The sequence below is a fragment of the Phaenicophaeus curvirostris genome, chromosome 3, assembly GCF_032191515.1.
Source record: "Phaenicophaeus curvirostris isolate KB17595 chromosome 3, BPBGC_Pcur_1.0, whole genome shotgun sequence".
Taxonomy (NCBI): Eukaryota; Metazoa; Chordata; class Aves; order Cuculiformes; family Cuculidae; genus Phaenicophaeus; species Phaenicophaeus curvirostris.
In genome coordinates, this window is record NC_091394.1 from 36,509,945 (window position 1) to 36,526,050 (window position 16,106).

Below are 16,106 nucleotides of genomic sequence, written 5' to 3' on the forward strand. Positions count from 1 at the left end.
CCTGCAAACTTTCTGTTGAACTGTAACCCAGGCTGTAGTGATGCTTAAGAAGATTTGAGCTTGGTATATTTGCTGAGGGGCTATGCTGTAATTCATTCCTTGCCTGTCCTCTGTGAGCAGACCCTAAGAGAAATAGCTATAAGAGATGGTGGCTGAAGATTTTGGGGCTATTTTTCCTCACAGAACTCTAAAATTTAGGTTAAAGCTGCATCTGACAGCATGCTTACATGCTAACAGTGTAGATGGGAGGTAAATCCCTACATTCCCCAGTGTTCCATGCTGTTCAGATTACTGGTCTTTTTTGGGTTTTTTGAACACTACACATTTTCTGTACATTATGAATGATGCACATTGATTAGAATCTAATCACTGTTTCAGTATCACCTATACCTATATGAAAGTGGACGAGAAATAACTTGGAGAAAGTATTATTGGTATAGAAAAGAATTATTCATAACTACTGCATATTGCTAAATAAAACCCAAACCAAATCAAATGCTCTTAAGTTAATCTAATATGAATAGGTACATTTATAATCACTTTGTGAAAGGGTGGGGAAGCTCATGTTGTTGTCACTTGGGGTTTCTTCAATCTAAAAAGAAAACAAGGAACTTCATATACAGGCTTATGTGGATGCAACTTACAATACATAAAAGTCTGAAAATTTGAAGTTGTAGTGAAGTAAAACATCCAAGTTTTGTTTATTCATCTTAAAAAGTGATGGCATGAATAAAACATAATCTGTTAGGATGAAAATCACAGCAAGGAAGATGGTAAAAGAGCCCTAACTTGGAAAGTATCTAGAGAGAAGGGGATATTATGGTCTGACAGGCTGAGACTTGAAAGAGGGTAATCATCTCTATAAATAGATAAAGAAATAAATAATCAGGAAAATTGTATGAACATAGGAGACTTAAATTTTCCAGACATAGCTAGAAATACCATCAATAATAGCAAGGTTTAGATATTCTTAGATATTTCAGAAGACTGACTTTTTGGTACAGAAATTCATAAACAACAGTGTGTGCTATTTTAAGCTTAGGTTTTTTGTGTGAGGAGGTTCTTACACAACAGCTAACCAAAAACTACTGTGGTAGGAGGAAGTGATTATGAATGGATTTAGTTCTTCTTCAACTGCAAGATGGACAAAAATACATCTATAGCTAAGGCTTAGTATTTCAGAATGGCAAACTTCTAGAAAAATCAGTGAATGAAGTCTGAGGAACTTAATGATTTGAATGCGGGAAAGGATGGATTTACATTTAGAATGCAAATAATCTATGTGTACTAAGCAGGAGGGAGAAATTGTAGGAAAGGGCTAGAGCCTTCATATGAATAAATAACTAAAGCAAGATACTAAGAAAAGGTACAAACCCCTCAGAGAGTGAGAAGAGGCCTTGATTATCAAGGTGAACTTGTTTTCAGGCTTTATAAAATATAGAAGCAAAGGAGTGATGGATGTAGACCTTGCTGAACTGTATCTTGCAGAGAAAAGTAAAATGAAGCTGTATTTTTTTTTAGCTATTGGAACAATAAAGAAAGAAAGTAATGAAGTGAGGCCGTGGCAGTGACCTGAAGGGTAAGCTGGGTATGCTGGCATTATTCTTGATGTATAGGTTACCTGTCGTTGAATAAATGCTTTTCCCCAGTTTCAGGGAAGTTGATGCACATGAAGTTATTGAAAGGAGAAAAGTTATATTGAAAGTTATTCTCTCTACAGAGAATGATGATAAATCAATAGGAATTACATCACTTGAAAGGGAAGTCAAATATATGTAGCTTAGTGTGATAAAATCATTGGGTCCATAATATCTTTGTTCTAGAGTACTGAAGGTACTGGCAGATGGAAGCACAAGTAGAAGATTTTTTAAATATATATCATCTGGAGATAGTACCAGATTACAGAAGTATGCAATGACGGATTGGAAAATATGCCTAAGAAGAGGAGGAAAAAGCATGTAAAGTGATTTCATGTCTGTTGCTTTGACATAAGCACCATGCAGATTTAGAATGGATTTGAAACAAATGATTAAAAATACATATGAAAATTAAAAATGGGGTTAAAATAATTATTTTAGGGGACTGTTTAGAGTTTTCAGTTTCTTAGACAAGGATAATGTGTCAGATCTAGTATATTTGGATATTATATAAATTGCTTATTGTGGGACCTCATCAAAAAGTCATTCTTTAAGTGGAAATGATGCAAAGTAGTATAAAAAACTTTTAAGCCGGATAAGAAGCAGGTTAAACTAACACAATGATAGGATATATTACAGGTGGTATTATTTGAGAAGAGGAATGTTGCTAGCTGTGTTTCTCAGGAACTAAATTTTAGAAACCATCAATTTGTTTATAAGTGTCCTAAGAGGAAAAATTAAGTGTGCACTCATAAAAGTCGTGGGCAACATAAAGTTAGGAGGTTTTAATATTGTCGAGGAGGACTCAGTCATGATTTGAGAAGAGTAAGACAACTCTGTTGGCTCATGTAATATGATTAGGATAAAATGTAGCAGTCCTCCTCCCCTCCCTGGTACTTTAAAAAAATACATAAACACAATTAATTGGAAATACTGAAGACTGGAACATGTAAGTATAAATGATGGGAAGGTGACCTTGTGAAAAGAGCTTATGCAGTTCTACAATGGATATGGAAAAAGATTTTTAGTAGAGCTACAGAACTGTCCGTACCATTGTCTTGCTCATCTGACTGATGTTAAAACTGTTGTTGGATGTGGAATCGGGATGTACTTCTCCTCCAGATATGTACTACGCTTTTATGTTTATTACTTTTCCTCGTCCACAGCAAAGTGTGGCTAAGGACATTTTCTCAAAATATCTGGGAGCTTCCTTTAAGACATCTGCTATTGAGGGTACCCAAGCAATTAGTAATACTCTTGGAGTTACCTCTGGTTCATTAAAAATGTGGCTTTTTGCATTTTCTTATTATCCTAAATTTATTATAGTTGGAAACATTGGTGGTCAGTGGACTAGATATTGATTGCAAGGCTTGTGCTGTAGACCCAAAATTTATTCAGCCTCAAAATCTTGTAGTTCTGTAGGGATCCGAGCACTCGCATCTCTCAGCTTTGAATTTAAGTCTTCATCAAAGGATCATGCTAACACAGTTTTTGCATTTGACAAGCAGAATTTTATAAGACTTCTGCTGCAGTTACTTTCCTTCTTTCTCCAACAGCATTAAAAACGGCTTTCTGAGTTTTACTGTTCCAAGGCATTTGGTACTACTTTCCATGCATTCCATCAAAGTAATAGAAGAGCCTCTTCTCATGGAGAGTGTGTTAGTTCAGTCTACCACCACTCCAATTCTTTCTTGTAGTCTTTGAAATGTTTGCTACCTCCTCTATCCTCTATTCTGGCAGGCCATGTCACGAAGCATACAACGCTACTTTTTTATAGGAAGATGACTCTTTAATTAGACCCCCATAACCAGTGAAGACTGAGTGAAAATGTACCGGGGCGGGGGGAGGGGGCAGAATTTTTTTCAACAACTTGTGTGGCTCAGCCAAAAGATTGACACAGAACAAATCATCGAGACTCTTTCAATTATAATGAGTGATAGTAGCGAAGCCCGAGTGTCAAAAATGTATGGGAATCATGAGTAAATTTATCAGAGTAGACTAGAACATGAACTTGCACACATCTATTGACAGATAGAAATGGGTGTATTTTGGAGCAGCACATAATTGACACTGAAAAACTTCAGGTAATCATTTTGGCATCTTGGGATTATGCATGGACACAACAATCATCAGACAGATTCTTCAGCTGAGGTAAATATTTTGAAGGAAGCAAGTTCCTCAAAGCATTTCCTACTTTGCTTTTAGCAGGTTGTTCTAGAGGCTGGAGGAGATGTCTGTGACTGTGGACCTGAATGTCAGGGCCATGTGGCCTTCCATACATCACCTCAGTTTCCCCATCAGAAGAGAGTTGAATAAAGTGTCTGAATCCTTTACACCAAGTGTGTTTGATAGATGATCTAGGCAATTGGCATGGTTGGAAGGGCCAAAGCCTGACACGTATGCAATGTCAGACCAATTCCACGCCTGTTGAAACCTGTGGCTGACTACAGTGAGTGACCTCCCCGTCACCATTGTGGTAACAGCACAGACAATCCTCTGTACAGTTAAGCCTGCAGAAGTTAATGTAGGAATCATACATATTTAGAAATCATCTTTTTAATAGCAACTGGTTTACCTTTCTGTGTCACTATACAATGCCAACTTTTGATACTTTCCAGAAGCCATGGCTTGAATAATTGCCAGAGGCTCTGCGAGAGGTGTCTAACAGTGACAATGCTTCTGACCTGTTTGAAGTAGAGTGAGTATGGATTCCAACCAAGCTTGCACTGTTTCAGACTGAGTAGACATACATGCACTGAATCTGAAGCTTAAAGTACTAGTTTGCTTCGGCAAAGTTCAGTTCTCAAAAGCAAGATATGATTTTAGGATTTGTCTCATTCTCATTTTAAATGTTTTATTCAATCTAAGTTGTCCATCGCTCTGGTATCCAAGCCCCAATAAATATAGGTATTATTTACATGACAACGGGTTGGCAAATTACAAGAAGAAACAACCATGTGCATTCAAATCTCAAGTTACAAGTAAATTCAGTCTTTAAAAAAAAACCAACCAAACTAAAACAGAAGAGAAACAAAGGATTTCCTAATGAAATTTAGTCAAAAAAGTTACCCTAATGACCTGGTAATATCAAATTTGTCAAATAGTATTATATATATAATAATGTATTTCCTCAGTCATAGCTCTGAAAAGCATAATGTAAATCTCAGAATCCACTGGACTTCTGTTTTTACAGAATTATACACATCTGCATATATATACATGCAAACATTACGAGTGATAATTTACAAATCAGAATACAAATCTGTGTACATTTTGGATTTCTAAAATATACTTAATGGCTTTATTCTGAAACAAAATAGTAAAGAGGACACAAGGGAAAAGAAATGGGATTTAGTTATCCAGAGTTCTAGTTGTACTTTCTGCAGAAATAATTTTGGGTCCTTTGGGTTTAGCAAAAGACAACAATGACTGACAGCAAATGACAACTACAGATGGAGCTTCACTGTTATGGGCAAAGACCTCAGTCTTTCCCAAAAAGGGACAGTACTGCCAGAGGAAGAGAAACAGTTTGTCTTCTACATTCTGCTTTCAAGAGTTTCTTCAAAGTGAAGTGGTGAAGTGGCTGGAAGGGAGAAGCAAGAAATGGAAAAAGAATGAAGTTTAGATTAAGTATGGAGCTGCCATAGAAACCATCCAGGCCAACTGAAGAGACAGTATTTATTTCGTACAGCTAATTGGCCAATAGAGATTTTTTAAAAACTGGGCCAAATGCTGATGGGTCAGTGGCAGCTCTCCAAACAGAGCACTTTTTATGCAGGAAAAGGGAAAAGAAAGAAAATATAAAACTGTCACCTTTCTCCTACTGGTCCATGCAGAAAACAGGGTTGAAATTCTAGTCAAAATTGAAGTCAATAGGATATTTGCCATTGATTTTGATGGAGCCAGACACCATGCCAGATATTGTCTTTTCTATTTTCAGACAGATACAATTGACTACCACCAATCAGCTGTCCTCTGTTAGTGCTTTTTTAAGTGTTTTTCAGCCTCCGTGGCTATGTCTATATTAGGGATTTTTTGATAAAATCTCTCAGCACTTCTACTGCCTGTCCGGCACCAATCTAAGGTTATATCAGTGCTGATTTCTATAGCAGTTTGTATCTGCCAGTCTATTAAACATTGTGTCATACAACTGTGCACAGTGCTAGCCAATATTATTTATTTGTTGTTATATAGAGTAGCATCTGTGTCTAGGTTCATTAACTTTACCTTTTAGTAAGCTCTTCTGTGACTTAAACCACTCAGAACTCTTACTTCTGGGGGCTCAAACCATATCGGTCTTAATCATCTTTCAGTGCTAATGACATGAGGCAGGTGGATAGAATTGTTTGGGGTAAATAATTGCTTCCATTTTATTTGTCTGTATGAAACATGAACTGCACAGGTGTACTGGAGTCAAGGTATATTTAAAGCTACAACACTTGTTTTTTACATTAATTACAAAATTATTGCCTTGGATGAAGAATATACAGGTTCTGCATCTTTTGCATCGGTAACATTAGCTCCAGTGCTACAGAATTTCCTGTAAGCTCTCCCAGTTTTGTATGACATGAATTGTTCTGATTGATCTCAAGGGATTGCTAACTTTAAAACCTTATGAATACTTTTTAAATTACAGTATTGTTAAATAATTAATTATTACTTTTGTAGCAGCAGCAGTCAGTTATTTTGTTCATCTGTCTCTGTTTCAAACATATAAATACTTGGCTGCAGGGCCATTGTGGGCAACTGAAGCAGTAGGAGATCATATTGTCCAAAACCATCTCTAACAACCTCCACATAACAGAGAAGAATAGCAAGTCCAGACCAAAGCTCTTGAGTAGCTGATGCTCTTCTAAAGTTCAGACTGCTTTTATGTCTTCCAGATTCACAAATTCTTCATGAATCTCTTTTACAACTGCCAAAAATCTGCAACTATCTTAACCTCTGTTAATTCCAATTTTTACATGGAAGTTCCAGAAACAGGTAATGTATTGATAGTTAGGGATTCCAAAGGGTTCAGCACAGAAAAATTGTCAAAAAAAAAAAAATAGTATACACATTACTGAAGGTGTGATCTAATTACAGACTAAAGGGTGGGTTTTTTTCCCAATATCTTTCTCTTCTGAGTGGTTTTGAAAATGTTCAGGAATTCAAGTATGACATTTACATTGCAGACTTCTGTCTTCTGCAAGGATTTAGTCACCTGCTGGAGATTTCAAAGCTCTCTCATTGCACAGCATACAGTCATGGATCAACACTTAAAGAACTCCACATTAGTAGAAGATGCTCTCAGCACATTACAACACCTGATCTTCTAGTCCCTGGTGCTTATCTATAGACTGGACATCCCAAAACTGATAGTCAGCTGTGTGGAAATTGTGCTGTCATGTACTGCCTTAATAATGTGTTATTAGTGGTAATCATAGAAACAACCAGCTAATGAAACTGGCCAAAATTATAAGAACAAACATAAAAACATCATAAGAACAAATGGCTTTTCTACACTGCAGAGGATGCATCACTAAATCTATACTAGGCCACCATTGCTGGTTGGAGCTTCTAATAACCAAAGACTGTCACAGTATATTTTATGAGCTATAGGGCATCACTAATAGCAAATAGCGATCAGTTGGGTTTGATCTGCCTCCAATTTTTCCCCAGGACTCTGGAGGTGAAAGGCTAACACCATTAAAGAATGACAAGTCAGAAAAGTATGTAGTTTTCCAGGGGAAATTAATTTTACTAATGACATAATGTGAATATCCTTTGTATCAAGCCAAAGGTTATACTATGAAAAAGTGGAGAGAAAGCACCCCAGCCTGCACAAGCATTTAGCCGCAATCTTCCTGAGAGAGCTGTTACAGCTCTGCATCCTGACTAGCCTGCAAGAGCAGGTAGACTTCTCCAAGAGAGGTGGCAGAAGAAAACCAGTCTGCTTCAAGATTTCATTAAATAATAGAAACTGTGGTACATCGAAGTTTCACAGACTTTCAAAGGTGATAGTTTCTGCTCTTACTTGGAGCTACATTCTTCGGGTGTCCAAACTTTGGGTGTTAACAAGATCAACCATTTTTTAAATTCAATTTTCTTTCTTTTTTTGATGGGCATCTGAGTTCAGAATTCTTTGGAAGGCCTAGTTGTCTGTGTCAAGGAATTCTTTGTGGAGAGACCTCATTCCCCTGAGGAAATGAAAACCTGCATTTCCTACATGGAACACACACTGTAAATGGGCACATCAGACAACCACAGGTTCCTGAGATCTCTGTGACTCATTGTCATCTGTACAAATGTGCTTTTGCCAGCACTGGCTGCAGGCACTCTGATTACTTCTCTGATGGGCTGTTGTGTCTCTGAGGTCTCCTGCTAAGCAGTCCTGCTCTCTGTCCTCAGCTCTCCTCTCAGAAGCCCTTCTCTGTGAAGATCCAAATGCATGCTGAGGAAATTTCAGAAAAGGCTTCATGATCTCACAGGCTTTAGGATGTCATTAATGTGTCCTTGACTTAACAAATACAAGCTCTAGGAAGTACAGATGCTTCTCTCTGTAGGTTACAAAGGTTATAGCACTTATTGAGGTATCACTTCATAAATATTCTTCTAGCAGTGTTCACTGGGCACCCTACTGAGGAGAAGATTTCTTGACTTTCTGTACCTGACAAATACCAAATTCCTTCAATAAGGACTGGATAGCCATCTGGTTCTAAGAAACTGCACTATCCTTAGAGGGAGAGCTTGGGTACAGGTTCTTACACTGAAATGCTTTGTGTATGTTCTGCTTCTCATACCCTTCAGGACAATTGGTGACATCATCCACCTCATTCTGCCAAGTAGTTCCTCTGAGCTCCCTGAAAGCAACTCAAAGGCTAGAAGTGCCAGAATCATCTTCATGTAACCTCACTTCCACTTTTATCACCTTGGAGGGATCCCAGACTTCGAACAAAATGTGCGAACATGGAAGGAAGTTCAAAGCTTAAAGCTGACACATCTAGAATGATATTTAAGGTTTCTTCCCACCTGAACCATGCTTTCCTTCCCAGAGGTGCTAACTGCCAAAAGCGTACACTTACTTGGAGAAGGAGCCTCAGCCTCTCTGAAAACCAAGGTAGTTATCTACAGGCACACTGATGTGACTGAAAAGCAGATCTGACCTAAGGTGCTTTTTTAAAACAGAACATGAGTTAAAACAACAAGAAATATTTCAGCCTTAAAGTCCTTTATTATATATCTGGGATTTAGAATAAAATATGCAATTAAACTTACGAAACAAACCAGCAAAAATTAAACTGCTTATGGAAATTATAGTTCAATTTATGGGTGTCAGTAGACTAACAAGTTAGCAGTGACAGTGACATGGCTTAATCTGTCCTAATGGACTTTTCAATATTCAGAAATCTGGCCATATCGATCATGCAGTTTATACTGGATAAAAAGAGGCAATACACATTTGTGGCCACATTCTACCCTCATCACTCCTGACAGCACTCACAGCTTATTTAAAACAACATTCAAACCGTGCATTGGTTTCCCTTGTGGCTTAATTCTCATTATTCACTGAACTCCTCTTTACTAGAAACTGACTGAAGAGCCAGATTCTGAGCTCATTGTTTGTTTTTTTGTTGACTACAATGAACAGCCTTCTCAGTTTATAAGCCCAGCATTTCTATACACTCAAAACAGTTGCAACCACCAACTAGCAAAATAAAAGCAGGTCAGGGATGGGGAGGCAGGATGAGTGAAAAGAGTGTGCACATGCTTTTCAGAGAGAACAAGACTGAAAACTAAGAAGAGACTCATTCATAGCCTGTCTGAAATAAATGGGCTTATATAATGTTACTAAACTAACCTGAAAAATCATAATTCTTTGCAAGAGAAGTAAGAGTCGTAAGCACTGATGCCAGTAAAGAGAGCTTTCAGTCACAAGGGGTTCATTCCAATGATAAAAGAATGGATACTGTCTCTCTGCTCCTCTGTCTTGATTTTCCTGATGGATCAAGACAATTTAATTTGCCAGGGGTTCACTGGAAATTACTGCCATAAGAACCACAGACCTCATTCCAAGGCTGAATGCCTGAGACGACTGCCACCTAATCCCTCCCAACCCTGGACTGCTTTGAATCAGAGAGAAACACAAAAACGACTGATTACCTTATCATGGACCTTGGAGTTGTGCCAACTTTGTCTCCAATCCTCCCTAATAAATTTCTCTTTACACTGGCAAGTGTTCTATGCCATGACTTTCCACCAGGCTCACTGAGACACCCTCATGCTGTATGTGTGGCTGAGTGCAGCTGGTCCACACACTAAAGCCACCCATCATTTAGCCATGTAATTTTATCACCTTATGATTTTTACTTTAGCTGACGCAGTAGCTTTCAACCTCTGGGGCACTAACACCTTAGGTCTATACATCACCTCTCCTGGAAAACCACCAAGAAAAACAGATTTCCTGTCAGTAGACTCAAATTTGCTCTTACAGGGCTTCAATGAAAAATTTTTTGAGGATAGCAAAATTAGTATGAGCTACAGCATATGATCATTCTGACTTAGGCTTCAGATGGCTGAAAATATAAAGTAACCCTTGATTAATTGCTCCTATCATTAATTAAATTATTGATAAAACATGGACCTTAAATCTACTGAACACAACATTATTCTGAATTTATCAAGTCAATTGAAGAGCTCTTCACTACTGGATTTTTTTTTCATATGAACAAGTTATTTTTTAACACCTTCTTGCACAAACATGATGTAGTTTTCTTTGGGTTTCCATTACATATAAAGTTTCACAGTCAAATAATTTTGAAATATTTTTCCTGGCATCCTTTGGAGATCAGAAAATCTCTGTACTGAGGAACCACAAACACATATAACCCCTGCCTTTAGGGGTCAACAGTATTAGACTTACCCCAAAAAATGGTCCCTGATCAACTGCATTACTTTGAAATCAACATAGCTACTTACAGATTTAGTCAGTAACTACTCCATATGCAAAGAAGCCTCATGGAAACAGTTTATAAAGAAATGCTGACAGCCTTGACTGTTTGTGTTTCTGATTTCTTAGGTTTCTGACTGAGGGAATGCCATATGGAATGTTCTCTCATTCCCACCACCACCCCCCTAAACGTACAAGTGCACGTTTCTTATGCCAGCAACACACAACTAAATGCCCAGCATTGGCCACTATGGCATGTACTTTTCAGTAGAGTCTATTTGACCTTTGTCTCTTCCTTGCCTTTTTAAATAAGAAGAAAAGCAAGTGGTATTTGCTGCAATGCCAGTGTCAAGAGCCTGAGTCAGTTGCCATCAAAATTAATGAAAAAAGTCTCACTCTTTCAGGGGGTGTTGGTCTAGACTCGCCATGGACTGGTTTTTCACACTCAGGAACCATCTTTATTCCCAAACAGGTGTCTTACACTCGTATAGGTGAAACCGTGTCTACACACCACCACGCCTGATACAATAAATCCTGCTTGATTTGAAAGCTGGATCCAATACCTAGGCCACAAGTGAAGTGGTCCTTTGGAACAGAGCATCAAAAGTTGTAAAGCTCCTAAAAATTATACTTTTTCTGAATTAGTCACTTGGCTACATTGTACTTATTGCATTTCCATCTGTCTTGTAATGTTAAAGCAAACAGTCCTTATTTCTAGTCTTATAAAGTATCTTGTAATACACATTCACAGTGAGAAATACAGCTGAATTAACATTACAAAATCAATTTCAATATTAATAGATTTCCATGGTGGTTTTTTTGGTTGACGATTTCTTTTTTTCACTTCTGATGGATAGCACTATTGTCTTCTACACTTAGGCTTTTTCTTTCAGCTGAGAGCATTTCGTATGCTGTTAAAAATGTTTGTCCTTTTATTCTTTTTTATGTATCCTGTTTTTCCCAGTCCTGTAGTAGCTACTTGGTTTGGTGTTTATTTCATGTAGCAGAAAATACCTATCACAGAAATGCAAAGGCAGCTGGACAGCAAGCTTCTCTTTGGGCATGTTGACATCATTCTTCTCTCTGAGCTCTAATTCAACTTTCAACACAATGCCTAAAACCACACAGCCCCTGGGTACAAAAGATGAACACGAGAGTACACTTGTGCATTCTGTTGCCCCGTAAGCAAATTGCCTTGTTAACGAGGAATCAGTCAAATAATGGGTTTGATAGCCTGTGTTTAGATCAGGTAAGATAAAGGGCAAAAGTGGTTATTGGTGTATCATCACGGGGAGCAGCACATCCCTTTGAATGTTCAGGGCTATGAAAATCATTGACTAATTTTTCAACATCTCTCACAAGACAAAACACTACACAGCTCTTTCATGTTTAATAACGACCATAAAATAACATAAATAATACAATGAGGAAGCCAGGATTTTTTAACTTCACTGACAGGCCAAACTGGAGCTGCACTTTGCAAAGTGCATCTATATACCTCATGAAAGATAATTCCTGCTTCCAGTTGTCTGTCTATATTTCCATGGACTATGCCTGGAAGGAGGAGAGGAGAACGCCATTGCTTTCATGTAATAGATAAGGAAAAGAAACTCCGTGGGTATGTGCATATGACCAGCATTTCTGGGGTGAACATAGTTTCCCCTGCTCACAGAGATAACAAATCAGTGCATGCACACAGAGAACCCCTGCAGATTGGATGATATGCTGTGAATTGCTGGTCCATGCTATCTTGTTGATGTAGTCATACATGTAATTAATTGTATCTAAACTCTCTTCCAGTAAGGAGCAAGCTAAGCAACAGCCTTTTTATTTCTTAATGCTCCAAGGTGGTTTTCTGTCTGAGCTGTGCTTTTCAACAGCTGGAAGTTGATTGGAGACAGGAGCGAAGAGACATTAATATTTCTATAGCTTTTTTCTTTCCAAGCTAAAATGCTTGGATGAGAGAAGAAGGAACATAACTGAATCTCTCAGACAATCTGTTCTTTCAACTGGTGGGGTTGGGAGATTAAAAGATTTTTACAAATAAACAATTAAATAAAAAGGCAAGTACTAGTTTATGTGTTTGACAGGAAGGCTATGATACTACTCCACTCTATATCACATAAAATGCTAAAATATGGAAATGTTATGTTATCTGTCCTTCTCTTGTAGAACTAGTACATTCTCTTCTTATCATTCTGTCTCATCTGGTACATTATCCAAACCCAAGCCAAAGTATTCCAGCATGGAGATATCACATAAACAAAAACAATATGAAGAAATTTGTAATAAACGCATCACAAAAAACCTGCTTTTTGGCTTTCTAAAATTTTGCTTGTTTTGCTTTGACAGGCTGTAAATCACATCAAACCTGCTTGACCAGCTTCCTCACTGGGACACCATCTGAAGGTAGATCATACCTTCCACATGTAGCCCTTTGTCACCCTCAGCACATTTTCTGAGGTGGTGGATCCTTCTGGATAAAGAGTGATAGGACTTGTGTCTCTCATCCAGCAATCAGCCAGTGCTATCCTATCTGCTGGGCATAAGGGAACTACCTATGAGATCCTTAGTCTATTTTACATAGTGCTTTTGAATTTCCCTCATTCTGACAGAAGAATGGTTCAGTGTTGGCACACATGTTGTCATCCTCGGGGCTGTTAAAACCTGTAATAGTTGGTGACAGCCTCCAAGACACTGGTATGTCAGGCTAAAGGCAGCTGTTTGGCAGCAGTCCTGGACATATGCACTTTTTTTACTGACTTTGCACACTCTGTAGTTATCACATGGAGAGCGGAAAGTGGTTTCCTGTGTGCCTGTAAGGGACTTGTATTTCATAGAAATATCCACATAATCACCAGATTTTTATTCTATAGTGACACAACAGGAAAAAGATCTCATCTTAGCCATTTAGGACAATTTACTTGAAAATGACAAAGTAAAAACCTTAGCCATTCTCTCCGCCTTTTAAAAAGTGGTTAGTTTCTTTAATGCAGTTGACCTCAGAGATTCACCACTGCATGTGCTATAATTTGAATGAGAAACATGGTGCTCTCAAGATTGAGTCTAAGCAGACCTCTCCTTTGATAAACTATTCTTTGCAAAATCCATCATGCCACTGCATATAGCAGAGCCAAGAGCTAGCTATTAGTTCTCTTTTTTTATTTTGTTCTCTTTCAATAGACCACTTAGAATACAGCATGCTGAAAAAATAGGAATGGGGCTCCACAGCAGGTATTAGTAATGGCTGTATTCTTCATTTCGCCAGAAACACAAACCACACAATCCTTACAGCAATCAGCACAAAACACATCATGTTAAATCCCTCATTTCTTTAGCATAATGTGGAGTCTCTCTTTCTCTCATATTACCATTCTGGTCAGTCAGGTATGTGAGGTTTTTCTAGGCAACAGGTGTTTTCTGAAATAAAATACAACCTTCCCTTCAGCTCATTATGTGAAAGAGGCAGCAGCTGCAAGTATAATGCTGAGGACACATGGTCTATAGGACACCCAGAAGAAAAATACTCCTTGTTCCACTTGTTAAGGTAAAGCACAGATGTTGCTTCAGTGATAAGCATGAGCATAAGGCAACCACAGTCTGCTTCGTGTTGTAAATTCAGAATCTAAGATTTCAGAATATTAATAGGCTGCAACCAGAATCACCAGTTTCTTTATGTAGAAGAAAGTTGTTTATGTCTAATCTCATGGTCCTAACAAATACTCCTTACCACAGTTTGCATCAACAATATGACTGTCCAGACAGCAGATAAATTATTAATAATCTTTTATATGGACTCAATTATAAGTATCAAATACTGGCAAATGCATAAATTAATAGACTTACTGATTTAAACATTTACAGATAGTGTATATTAAAAAGATTTTAGTCATTTAGAATGTTAAATGCAATTTTTTTTCCCTGCTTAGTGTTGTTACTAAGGCTATTTCTGTATCTCTCAGATCTAGACTGTAGAGAAATCAGCTGCAAAATAATGGTGTCTAATGAATGTAATGACCAAAGCTAAAAGCAGTTCTCTCCAGGGAGCAATTCTCTGGTCAGTTAGGCTGATGATTCCCACCCTGCTCTCCCCACTTTATTATTTTTTCCCTAATTTAAGAACAAAGTAAAAAATATTGAAAAAAAAATACATTGAATCTTCTAGTATAACTGTTAAGGTGAATAAGATTTTTCAAATAAAAATAAAGTGCAGCATTTCCTTAGAAACATAAAGATCCTCTAGAACTGCCTGATTTCCTTACTGAGTCCAGTTTCCTAGCCCTAACTAGGTCAGAAACTCTACCCTATCAACAAGAATACATAACACCACGGAGAAAACACAGTTCACAAAATAATCCCAGAGCTCTTGCTCTGTGATTAGACTGGTTACTTTGGCTGCCTTGCAAAATATTTATGCTGGCCATGCACTATAAGTCCCACTAGCTTGTAGGACTGCATGTTTTTCTGGCTACAGCATTTGTTATGCAGAGCAGCAGCTGCAATGAACTGGGAAGTGTACACATGGAACCAAAAGCTTCACACTCCTTCAGATACAGCTCAACCTGACTCTGGCTCTTTTGGAGTGGTTTCTTTTTCCAAAATCTATATTGTTGAGCTGTTGGCAAGACCGGTCCATCATGCTGTGACAAATGTGGCAAAAAATAAGTCATTGAAACGTCCAACATACTAATTTTTCAGTCTGCTATGTGGTTCCAAATACAAGAGACGTGAACAAAAAAATCAAACAAGCAAAAGAACAAAATCTCTACGTTAACTGGAATGATGATACATGTGCCTAGAAGACAACCTCAAGAAGCTACCACTGCTAAGACCCACCTATTGCTTGCTACTCATTTGTTGACTCGTGTTCTTAATTGCATTCCTGTCATGCAAGGCTTAGCAACCAACAGGACAATTCAAATTTATACATTTTGCATACTATGGTCTTCAACTTTTGGTGCTGTAGAAGGGGAGTAGCCTCTTTGGAATCTGTACAGCGTCTTGCCTTTCCTGAACCAACTGTCCTTGGTGTGTTATGCCAGGTTATTAATATTACAGTAACTAATAATTCAGAGTACTGCTATTAATATTCTCCTCCACTCGGCAATCAAAGCTGATCGCACAGATTCCAAGACTTGTACTATTATATCACGGGGAGAAAATCTGAGTAAATACTCACATGTGTCTTCACATCACCTTCAAGAATCTTGCTGTACCTGAGAAACTCAGCAACACTTCCATTCAGCAGCCTATCAAAGGCTTCAACATATGGTGCTATGCCTATAGAAGAAAAGCATTCCATTATAATGGCTTCATAAAGTACATACTGCATAAAACATTTCTTCGTAGCAGATGGAGAAGAAATACCATAGAAACAGGGCAAACCGCTATAACTTAATTTCTGCTGTACTCATTTATTTGTGATATCAGTGAAAAAAGATGTATAATGATTTTCCCTAGCTACAAAGGGAAAAAAACCCCAAACCCTGCTCTTAGTAGAACTTGTCTAGGAACATGAAGAGAATTTTTATAATGTAGTG

At 37.9% G+C, this 16,106-nt stretch overlaps 1 protein-coding gene across 1 annotated transcript in view; it reads right to left on the minus strand.

Annotated features, from left to right (window-relative positions):
* Positions 1-16,106, minus strand: part of CAP2 (cyclase associated actin cytoskeleton regulatory protein 2) — a 69,693-nt gene that overhangs the window by 38,558 nt on the left and 15,029 nt on the right. Inside the window, exon 3 of the mRNA XM_069853678.1 lies at positions 15,746-15,846. Within this exon, the coding sequence (XP_069709779.1) occupies positions 15,746-15,846 (101 nt within the window). The remainder of the gene's footprint in view (positions 1-15,745; positions 15,847-16,106) is intronic.